The 12,500-nt window shown below is 39.1% G+C and overlaps 1 protein-coding gene across 1 annotated transcript in view; it reads right to left on the reverse strand.

Moving 5' to 3' along the window:
• The window catches only part of LOC134198267 (multiple epidermal growth factor-like domains protein 10), a 24,970-nt gene that overhangs the window by 11,226 nt on the left and 1,244 nt on the right, over positions 1-12,500 (reverse strand). Inside the window, exons 3-12 of the mRNA XM_062667628.1 lie at positions 12,250-12,413; positions 11,381-11,455; positions 10,679-10,835; positions 10,547-10,616; positions 7,165-7,311; positions 6,230-6,336; positions 6,110-6,166; positions 2,866-2,937; positions 2,622-2,778; positions 1,171-1,464 (exon numbers count right to left, since the gene is read on the reverse strand). Of these exons, the coding sequence (XP_062523612.1) occupies positions 1,171-1,464; positions 2,622-2,778; positions 2,866-2,937; positions 6,110-6,166; positions 6,230-6,336; positions 7,165-7,311; positions 10,547-10,616; positions 10,679-10,835; positions 11,381-11,455; positions 12,250-12,413 (1,300 nt within the window). The remainder of the gene's footprint in view (positions 1-1,170; positions 1,465-2,621; positions 2,779-2,865; positions 2,938-6,109; positions 6,167-6,229; positions 6,337-7,164; positions 7,312-10,546; positions 10,617-10,678; positions 10,836-11,380; positions 11,456-12,249; positions 12,414-12,500) is intronic.

Consider the following 12,500-nt stretch of genomic DNA (forward strand, 5'->3'; position numbering starts at 1 on the left):
CATTAAGGCGGAGTTGGCCAATGGTTGACCGTAGGTAAGTCTTTAGGCGGCGGAGACCACTGATACTTCTCTCACAACTGCATGTTGTGACAGGTATGGTGCACATTAACTTCAGAAGTACGTTGATATTAGGGTAGTATAGGCTACCGAATATCGATGCATGCAATCCACTGATATCTACTAGTAGAGCTGCGAAGTTTCACACTTTCTTAGCAGGTATATACTCGTACCCAAGTACCTGTCAGAAGCACTGAGTTTCCGCCCATTTGTATATCCTATAAGCCCAAGATCATATGGCGGATCGACTGCATCCAGACCATCCAGAGGAGCATGCGATGGTGCTGCAGTTCTCCTTGTCGGGCCTTCAACTTCAGTATCTGGTAAAGTGTCGTTACTTGTGTTTTGAACCTCCAACCGAGGTACTTTAAACCCGAAGAGCTCTAAACTTGACTGCCGCTTAGACATCGCCGCCAAACATCCGGGAAGAACGTCCGGGAAATGGGTGACACACCCCCTAGGGACCTTGGTGCCCGGGCACCTCGGGCCTTATGGTAGATCCGCGCCTGAGTAGGGATGGTTTCATCCCACATCTTAGTGATGACGTCCGTCTCCACAAGCCTATCACGATGATGCCGATACCACCTGCTCTCCACTGGAATCCAAAATTGACGACAATGGTGTCGTTATGCCCTTCCATAATGGGCATGTAGGGTCTTTACGCCATCTAGGCGCCCACCAACCCGGCTGGTAAGCCCAGCAAGGTACATGTTTCTGTGTAGTCCAAACGGTTATCAATGACTAGCCAATACGATTAGATTTCAGGCATAGTGGTGACCGCGAACTCGTCTAGGGCACGTCTAGTGGATATCAATGACCACCAGAAAGCAATGAATGTCATCGTCAACGGACCGTTTGTTAAACCACAGAAACTCCGCAACGGCTTAAACGAGTCATGGTCTCATAAACAAAGGTAGAGAAACATGGGAAAGAAAGACAGGCAAATTTCAGAATTTACTGTCGTCACTGGCGTTTGAACCCCAAACCATCGAGTGCTAGTCATTGTCGCTACCACAAATTTGTAGCCATTGATTTTTGTAATTTACTTAGAGATGTATCTCTCAAATACAGTAAACTAGCAATGCATACTTTCTATTTAGTATCTGCACTTACATCCACACTGGTGTCCATACATTCCAATCATACATTGTTGATCACAATTAGTTCCATTCCATCCTTGATCACACCGGCATCGACCACTGACGGTATCACAAACTCCATTCACACACTTGCATGTCTGTTTGCAATCCAGCCCCCAAGTTCCAGTCGGACAATTTCGATCGCAATCGTGACCATAGAAACCGGGTTTACACTTGCACGATCCATCGACAGGATTACACATACTGTTCGCTTTGTGGCAAGTGCAAGTGTATTGACAATTATCACCAAACTTTCCACTCACGCATGCTGTAAGACAACACAATTTTAGAAAGAGATTGAAGACGTTGAAAATTAGTGAATCTTTAGATAGTGTTATGCAACAATCTAGAAAACACGATTTTTACCTCTAACTTCATGTTCGTAATAAAATGGTTATTTCATCACAAAGACAAGTTTGACATTAGAAACGACACAAAGAGCGTTCACTAGGTAAAAATGGGGCACCAGAGCTGCATGAGGAATAAAAGGGCTTGGTCACCCTCAACTTAGAGGGACTGGAAGGCGGGCGCTTTAAGTGTTACGTAATTGTCAGATTATTTGATTATAGTTTATGTGCAGAATGTAATGCTGACTAGATATTTTTAGACTCAAACCCCCAACTCAAATTACGCTTCACCGCCCCTGTAAATATATATATATATATATATATATATATATATATATAAAAGGCCGTTTGAAACCGTTTTTGATAACAGAAAAATAGATAAATTAGAAAACGTGTTTGCATGATTGCAAAAATGGCTAGTTCTTGTCATTTTTTCTGCACACAGGTACAGTACGCAGGACTTTTTCCACTGGGTTTACTCGGTTTAAAAGTGCATAAAACTATTAAAATTTTTCGCATAAGATGATGCAACTACATGTATAGAGACAATATGTTCACACAGTTACATTACATACAGTTACATGATGTAGGAAATATATCCAGATATATATCCTGAGAATTGCGTGAAACGAGTATATGCGAGATTGAGCAAAAGCACCACCACACTCTCTATTATACGAGCGAACTAAAGTGTAAATGCCTTAAACTTGAACTGTGCTTTTCTCATATGTATAAAGATAATAGAAAGCTTTAAATAGTTGCCATCATGTGGATGTCGTATCTCAATGAGATTGCTGTCCTCGTATTTTCTTTTAATTTCCATATATGTAGCCGAAGATGATGATCTCTACCTGCTGCAGGGGGTTTGTACAAACCCCTCAAACTCTCTCTGCGTACGGGCATGGATTGTTCCACAAAGGAAGTAGGTATGTGTAGCAAAAGAATTGTTAAACCACTAAATCATTTTAATGACTTAAACGTACAAACATCCCTTTTCTGTAGGGGAATGTCCAAATGTTTATTGAAAAGTCAAAAATTCTAGTCAAGCGTAAACGAACTATTTTCACACAAAGCTTACGCTCGCTGCATAGTTTTCCTGTATATCCAGGTGTGCATTGACAGCTTCCGTCATCCTGATCACAAGTACCCAAGTTCTGACATGAACACGTGTGCTGACAAGATGGTCCCCACTTTCCCAGTAGACAAGTATTGTTGCATCTCGCTCCAAAATATCCCTGTCGATGAAAGTATAAAAAACAAGAACAACAGAGAGATCAGTAAACCTATTAAAGTGTATACTTATAAGTGACACTAGCTAATACATTTTGACATATACAAACTCCATTTTTCACATCGCAGACTTGAGTGTTGACATACGTAGAGCAGTTGCAAATCTAAAAGAAAAGTTTGCTCAGTTCAAAATTCAATCTTTATATACCAAATAATATTATAAGATAACACAATGCATTATACAGTATAATTATAATACAATCATTATCATGCAATACAAATCGTTTGTCTCTACAAATTTATGGGATTAGCGTCTAGAACGACGGACCGGTTTAGACAATCCACTTTCGCCTAACGCTTTATAAAACCAACTTCTGTTTTTTAAATATAGGCGATTAAAAGATAATCATTAATATAGCTTTACTGATTGCAGCACTTGCACGTCTACCTAGTAACGTGCGCTACATCCTTTGCTCTTATTAATTACATAAAAGCGCAGATATTTGGTCATGAACAACGCTTATAGACTTAGAGCGTTACACCACAAAACATGTACATTTGACATTATAGACAGCTGCTAAATTCGATATCCATTTCACTCTAATACTATTGTTTAACATACCAAATTTATTTGTTTGTTTGTTTGCTGTTTATTTACAGAGAAAATGATTCAGCCTGTAAGTCTGATCTTTTATCTCACGCTGCGGCTATCCACGTGAATCACTTCACTTTAATAAATAAACAATAAAAAACAAACAGAATTTGTAGTTAATTAACGATAGTATCACAGTAAGAGATGTATAGCAAGTATAGCAGCTGTTATGCTCAAACATTACAGCCAAAAGCTTGAAAGCGAAGTCGCAGCCTCTATTTAGTCAATCGATATTCAAACAACTTTAATTAATAGACTTTCGAGACAGTCAACTAGCTATACTTAAGCTGTCGTCCCATTCGCAATTCGGAGGGCCAGATTTCTAACTGGACGTCAGGTTACTAATCCGAGCAGTGCTGAATGCATGTACCTTACGGAAATAGTAAACAGGGGTCATTGTTCGAACTGTTCAAACGAATGTTGAAACAGTGGTGAAAAAGATGGGCCAGTCGAATCAATTTTTGTATATATTGGGAAGGAAGTAATGAATTCATTTGAGCTTGTATGCAGACAGAGGTGCAGTTACAGTCAAACAGATGAGACCAGCCGTGGTTGCAGACTGCAAATTATTCATATTGAAAATCTGAAAGACGGTACTTTAACAGTACCGGAAGACTAAAGGCTGCATGATTTACACTCAGCACGTAACGTAATATAACGCTTCTTCTGAGTTTTGGGTGTGTCACAAAAATCAATCTGCGACGCTAACGATTAAATATGGAAGTAGACGCTTTGGCAAGTACTCACCTATGACAGACAGCTGCATAACTCTATGTATCATTGGTTTTTCAAGTGCATTTGAATTTAGTTTTGTACAAGGCTCACCTTGAACAAAATTCTAAAAGACCTCGTTTTAGGCACTACAGCACCTTAAATATTTTAGTGTAACATGGCCGGTACTTCAGCACGCAACAGACATACGACTCAGCTTACCAATAACCGAGATCGGAAGACGTCGTAAAGTGATGGAGGTTGCTACGAAACTGGAGTTTGCAATCATGACGACCACTCTTTATGGTGATGCGTATAAAAGAGATTTCCAATAAAAGTATCTTTACGTTCTTCGTCATATAGAACAAGCACAAAAATTTGCTACCATTTGCTAGACTGCCACAATTGTGGCTAATGTGTTTGTTCCTATAGACTCAAAAATCCGAGATCTAACATGCAGTAAAGAACGGAGACACCTCACGACTTTAGGCGGATCATAACGTTGGCGTTATCTAAGGCAGGGTCGATAGCATTCAGTGTCAAATACAGTCTACGGAACAACAACGTAGTCTATCTTTCAAAAGTACCCGATAATGCCAAATTGCAATAGATCAACGAAAACGATCGGTTGTCTTGACTTTAAAGCTGTTGTCAAATGTGAATGCTCACGCTGGATTACTTACATTACCATGGCAAGATTTCACGACAAGGATCCCTCTAGGTGTTCGACGTTCTCTTCCCGACGTAAGAACGTTCAGCTACAGGTGCAATAGAGTAAATGTGCTTGTACAACGTTGTGCAACTTGTCAAAGTGCTTGTACAACGTTTACTGACTGAAACACTCTGAACAATGAGTACGGCTACGCATCTGGCAAAGCTCAAAAGCCTAAGTCCCGCCTACTACGCCATCAGCCCCGCCTGTTGTGTCACAATGGCTGACCCAACTCGACGAAACTCGTATTTCATGCAACCGATAGACACCCTCACAAGCAACGGTTTGGTGCTGCTCTTGTAAAGTGAAAAGAAAATCATCAATGCAATAGCATGAGGGAAACAAATTGCCTTCTAGCGGTGGAGCTAAATGCACAGGAGGTTCAAAAGTTGGCCCCGGACCAGCAAGGCGCTGAACCATCTGGACATTAACCGTCTTGTCTAGACACTAAACGACAATAAATCGCCTCCAAAAGAATTAACGCACACCTGAAGGCCTGACGATTCATACAAAAGCGCCCGTACTTCATAGTGAATATACTTACTGTGAATGTACTTAGGTGAGGCGCCATGGCGATGACAGCATCAAAGCGCGTCTACTTCAGTCCCTCTCCTACGAAAACTCGTTCTCTGTTGCATCCTACCTATCGTTGAATTCATGCTCCAAACCTTCTTTTCACTACACGTTGCGACAATGGAGAAGGAAAAGGTCTGGTGGCTAAACAGATTATCAGTAAAGTAGTTGACATATTAAGCACCCGAATACGGGACATTGTAACACAACGAGATGCAGATAATCCGGGTCTTGTTTTAAAAGATAACGCGCGAGATGGTTCCGTAGACTGACAGTAAGTGCATCTAAACAAGGGATGTACTTTCAGCCAGTGTTGAAAGCCCAGTAGCTGATCTGGTACACTAAAATTCAGAAATTATGAGCCAAGGAGGGCTAGACGTTTTGCTAAAAGAGAATGCTTGGAAAGATATTGCCGCAGAAGACGCATAACGAGAGGACGTTTCTTCTGCTTGTGTGTGACGGAAGCTTTGCATGACGTTATGTACGGGACACAGACCGAATGCGAGAAGATCAATGTAAATGTTATTTAAATGGCATGTTATGTTACGTTACTTTACGTTACGTAGATCGTCGTACGTTGATAAATACGTTACGTTACGTGCTCAGTGTGAATCAACCTTAATCATGTATTAATCTAAATGTATCATTCAACTCAATCGTTCTATTATAAAGGGCCTGATCATCTAACCTCGACACAATCCAGACCAAATGTACCAGACGAACATTGCGTATCACATTTCTGTCCCTTTACACAGCATCGTTGACACCACTAACTTTATCATCATTCTATCATATTCTCGTCACTCACTTTATATCCGACATCGCATGTGCACTTACCATCCATAGGATCACAGTTACCATGAGCACAGCTACAGGAATGGAGACAATTGGCACCCCATTTTCCTTCAGGACAAGCTTAAGACAAAATAAATAGAAAAGTTAGTACAACACATCGAGAATTGGAGTTCAAAATAACAACGCTCAATTTGTCAGTTGACATAAAACCAATAAATTAAAATCAAATATAAACAAAAATGTAATAAAATTTGGTGTAATATGTAACACAAGTTTTCTTCCAATATTATTAATGAACCCTTGTCTGTCCAACATCTGTTTATAGAACATATTTACAGTTATACAGACCATCGCAACTCTCTGCATGTGACTATACCCAAAATTGAATGCCCACAAAATTATTAAGAAAACAATATAAACTGTAGCTTACTGAAAAGTTTCTGTTCTAAACAAAGGGACGAACTCCTCCTATTTTAATTTATTTCTAATGGTAGAATTCTGAAGTTTGAATTGCTTGCTACTTTTACCACTAAACAAAGACGTTAGAGCAGCTCAACAACTGACTCTTGTTAATACGATTTTGCCATTTACTGAAAGAAACTTAGACATGCTTTAGTCATAATCTACTTAATTAAAATAACAATTTCTTTCAATTTTAAAAAAAGGAAAACCACTATGACGTCATAGATTGGAATATTTGTCATATTTGTCCAAAAGAAAAATACAATCAAAACACAAAAAATTGAAAGATTAAGTGAATAATGTTTGAAAAACTAACACTTGTAAAAAATACTAACTTCTGTACACTGTATCCAAAATTTCCAAATGTTTGACTTCTGGTTTGAAACTGTTGTGGTCGAAATGATGCATGCGTTGAGATATTTAGTTTAAATAAATGCAATACGCTCTGATTGTAAATAACTGTAATAGATTGAAATGAGTAATTACTGGTATTGCAGTAGGTTCCTGTCAAGCCGACGGGGCAAGTACATGCGCCTGTGACGTGATCACACTTGGCTAGGTTATGGCAGAGACAGTTGCTTTTGCAGTCTTGGCCGTACATTCCAGAGCTGCATTTCTGGTCGCATCTTTTTCCTAGAAAACGAAGATTTGAGTAGTATAAGTAATGTGTGCACTCACTCACTCACACACACACACACACACACACACACACACACACACACACACACACACACACACACACACACACACACACACACACACACACACACACACAACGCACACACAAATACAAAGCACAAATTTGCTACGCAAGCACGCATGCACACATTCAAACTATACTGCCATCTAAAACTATAAGTTACGCCAACCAGTGACAAACCTAACTGACAAAAATAATCCATTGGTAAATACTGAATATACCGTATCACCGCACATAAAAGCGCATGCGCTACTATTTGAATTCATATCGGAATGAACGCGTTAATTTTTGGTGAAAGCCGGTTTTCACGTATAAGCACATGCGCTTTTATGTGCGGTAATACGGTATATGCAAAACGTAAAGATATCGTAAACAGACTAAACAAATAATAAATGGGATATGTGGCAATAGTCCACTAAATGAATACATCAACATACATACATACAAACGGTTAAAATGCAAATAGTGATTCAACTGACCGACACTGTCACGTACAGATAGAAAGAAGACTAAACGAAAAATAAACACACAGAAAGAGAGAAAGTCAGACAAGCAGACAAACAAAGAAGCAAAGATGTAGATAAAGAGACAGAAACACAAACAAAAAACCAACACAACGAGACGCCGAAAAGAGACAGACATACAGAGAGACAGACAAAAAAACAAACAAGCAAACGGACACACAGACAGAACGAAAAGAGACAGACAGACAAACAGACGGACGAACAGACGGACGGACGAACTGACAGACAGACAGACAGACAGACGGACATTGTTGTAGCATGTCTTCCTTTTCCTTGCTGGAACCATTTAGAATGTGATAGTGCTGAAAGTTTATATATATATATATATATATATATATATATATATATATATATATATATATATGTATATATATTGACAGACCGACCGACAGAAAGACAGACGGACTCACGGACGGACGGACGGAAGGACGGACAGACAGACAAACAGACAGAAAAGGCAGACAGGTAGATAGACAGACAGAAAGACAGACAAACAGACAGACAAACAGACAGTCAGATAATAAGACATACTTTATGTCTAACAAGGACATTATGTCCTTATAATCTTATAGAACTTGAAATCTGTATGAACTCGTAACTAGCCTCTATTTGCTATTGTACCATAGTTCATGTTTGAACACATACTACCATTGACAGACAAACAGACAGACAGACAGAACGACAGAGAGACAGACAGACGAAAAGATAGACAGACTGACTAAGGACAAACAGAAAAACAAACAGAAAGACCGAACGACCAAAACTCACAGACAGATAAACGAACAAACAGAGAGACAAACAGAGAGACAAACAAAATAACAGACCGAAAGACAGACAAAGTAACAGACGGAGAGACAGACAAACTAACAGAAAGAGAGACAGCCAAACAAGCAGACAGAAAAACAGAAAAACTAACAGACAGTAAAAGAGGAGAACTAACAGACATAAAGACAGACCGACAGAGAGACAGGCAAACTAACAGAGAGAGAGAAAGCGAGAGAGAGAGAGAGAGAGAGAGAGAGAGAGAGAGAGAGAGAGAGAGAGAGAGACTAACAGACAGATAAAAAGACGGGCAAACTAACAGACATGGAGACAGAAAAACTAACAGACAGAAAGACAGACCGACAGAGAGACAGACAAACTAAAAGACAGAAAGACAGACAAACTAACAGAGAAAGACCGACAGAGAGACAGACAAAATAACAGAGAAAGACCAACACAGAGACTGATAAAATAACAGACAGAAAATCAGACAAACTAACAGACAGAATGACAGATAAACTAACGTCAGATACAGACAAAATAGCAGACAGGGAGACAGTCAAACTAACAGACAAAATACAGACCGAACAGGGACAGACAAACAAACAGACAGAGAAAAAGAAAAACTAACAGAAAGAGAGACAGACAAACTAACAGAGAGAGAGAGAGAGAGAAGGAGAGAGAGAGAGAGAGAGAGAGAGAGAGAGAGAGAGAGTGAGAGAGACTAGCAAACAGATAGACAGACCGACAGAAAGACAGGTAAACTTATAAACAGAGAGTCAGATAAACTAAAAAACCAACAGACTAATCGATAAACAAACCATCAAGCAAACCAAATTTTTTATTGGAAATAGGAGTGCCAGTTGCTTTGTAAGATTGTTGTCGGTGTGGTATGAATAGCAAACTGGCATGTCAAGTGGAAAACCCAACTGTCAGACAAGTTTACTGATTGTAACGGTGTCCGACAGGGAAGTGTTCTTTTTCCGTCCTTCTTTGATACTTATATTGAGGATTTACTAGTAAGGCTAAAGAATTGTGAATATGGTGCTGGGCTGGGTCCTGCATTTGTTGGCTGTCTGGCTTATGCTGATGATGTACCTTTGATTTCCCCTACTGTGAATGGGACACAGAGGATGATTGACATATGTACGTCATTTGCAACTGAGAATTCAACTGAGGAATCGGAAGATCTCATTTTTTGATCCTCAGTTGGCAATTGACGGTTGCCTTCTACCGTTCAAATCAATCATATCGCATTTAGGCGTGAGTATGGATTCATTTCTACAACCTCGACATATGGTGGAGACCAGAATTAGAAAATTCTTTGAAGCGGTGAATACCGTTCTGGGAGAAATCGATGATGTATTTAGATCTGACAAAGTATGGTTAAAAATTGTGGACATGAAACTTTTTCCGGTACTGGCATCTGGTTCTCATCTTTAGGACTATGATAGATCTGATGTGTCATACATGGTTTATCAAACATATCAAAAGGGTCAGACGCGGGCTTGTGATGAGGAAATATAAATCCAGTCATGATAGGCTGAAGGATAATTTCAAAGAAGCTATGACAAGAGCTAAAGACATGAGACTTAAATATTTACGTAGAGCAGGACAGTTGGTTAATTATCTGGTGAGAGGTTTATTTATATGAGCCGTAGATAAAAATTTGCATGTAGGAATGATTTAGATATATTGTAGTCTGTGCTGTCTGTTGTAGCTGGTATATTTTGTAGTCTGTTAGCTGTACGTCTTATGTCTTAGTTCTTTTTATGTTTGCCCCAAAAGGGAACTATACCGTTTAAGGTGCAACATAAATATATCATATCCTATCAAAACGAGACAAATATACGAACAAACAAACCCGACTACAAACACTCACCTATGTATCCCAACTTACAATTGCAATCACACGCGAATGGATCACACGTTCCGTGTAAACACTTACACAACTGTAAAGCAACAACCAAAGACAATAACAAATGACAGTATGCCACTCAGTAAGCCGTCTTACCTGGTTGCAACCTAGTCCGCAGTGAATCGAGTCACACGTCGTCAAACAGTGTTGATCTGTATATCCAGGTCGGCACAAACATTCTCCTGTAATGTGGTGACACGAACCTCTCTCGCTACAGTTGCAACGTAACTGACAGTCTTTACCAAAGAATCCTCTGCGAACAAACGGAAAAGAGAAAATATGTACAAAAAGCAAACAAAGAAACAAAGACACCAACAAACGAACAAGCAAACTTAAAAACAAAAAATGTAGAAACCAAACAAACAAACAGAGAAACATAAATTTGTACAGGCCAACAAACAAACAAATATATATATAAATGTGTATAAGCAAATAAACGAACTAATAATTGAAAATATGTACAAACAGCAAACAAACAGAGAGACAAAAAATATGTACACAAACAAACCGACAGAAGAAAACAAGTACAAGCAAATAAACAAACTGATAAACAAAAATATGTACAAGCCAACAAACAAAGAGACAAACAAAACCTAGAAAAATTGTACAAACAAAAAATAAACAGATAAAGAAAATCATGCACAAACAATTAAACCAAGAAACAAACAAATAGATAAACTAAAATGTGTAAAAACAGATAAATAGAAATGTTTTCAAACAAACAAACAAAAATGGAAGAAGACATAAATAAACATTTTGCCACATAGAATAACAGTTTAATAAATGCAGGCGACTCACTCTGAACAAGGATTATTGCAGTTCTGCCCGGCGAAGCCTACATCACATGTACACTTGCCCGTCACAGGATCACATCTAGAGACAATCAAATTTTGCTATTAGCACAATTTAGTCTCGCCTACCCAGATCCCCTTCTGCCGCGTCATACTTCCGGGCAGAAATGGCAGATGATTTGATCATGTTTTCTTGCGCCAAAACCAAGCTATCTGCCTTTAAAAATTATTTATTCAATATGAAATCATTAACCTGGACAATTGCAAAGCATTGTTTAGATGTGCGTTAGATGAGAGAGAGAGACAGACGGGTGTAGATCCATTATCACAACTTTACAAAAAATTCCGAAACACTAAAGGAAAACACACCCATACACGCACTCACGTCTACCCGCGCGCGCGTACACACACACACACACACACACACACACACACACACACACACATAAACACACCACTAGAAAAAGACAAGACAAAATACGAAGAAACACATAAGGCAGACACACAAACAAGTAGATCTAGAGTCAGATAGATAAAGTCAGAAAAAGAAAAAATATGAAAGCAGACAGGATAGTAAATGGCAAATAGACAGCAAACATACAAACAAGCAAACAAAAACAAACAAATGAGCAAACAAAAACCAACAATAAACAAGCTAGACAAACACGCAGACAGACAACTTTACGCAAAGACCTACAACAAACAAAGAAAAACTAAAAATAACAATACAAACAAATCCTTTAGTACCCAATAAACAAGTTACTGTTTAGCCAAAAAGAAAAGTAAAACATAAGTTACGTAACGACAGGCGAAGAAACAAATGTGCTGGCAAACACACATCATATCTGGCAGACAAAGCAACAGACAGCATCTTACGTTCCATTGACACAAGTACAATTGTTGGCACATTGTGGTCCCCAAGTGTTTTCGTACTTTCCGACGCCACACCGCTGGTCACAACGCTCACCACCATATCCGGCGAAACAAGCACACTGTCCGGTAAACGGGTTACAGGCTGAAGTATGGGTTGAACAATTGCACTAAAATGAATCATCAACAGTTAGTGAAACTTCAAAGAAAGACGACGTGTACGAGCAAGTGCGTGTGCGTGTGTCTTTGTGTGTGTG

Source organism: Corticium candelabrum, chromosome 2 (assembly GCF_963422355.1).
Source record: "Corticium candelabrum chromosome 2, ooCorCand1.1, whole genome shotgun sequence".
Taxonomy (NCBI): Eukaryota; Metazoa; Porifera; class Homoscleromorpha; order Homosclerophorida; family Plakinidae; genus Corticium; species Corticium candelabrum.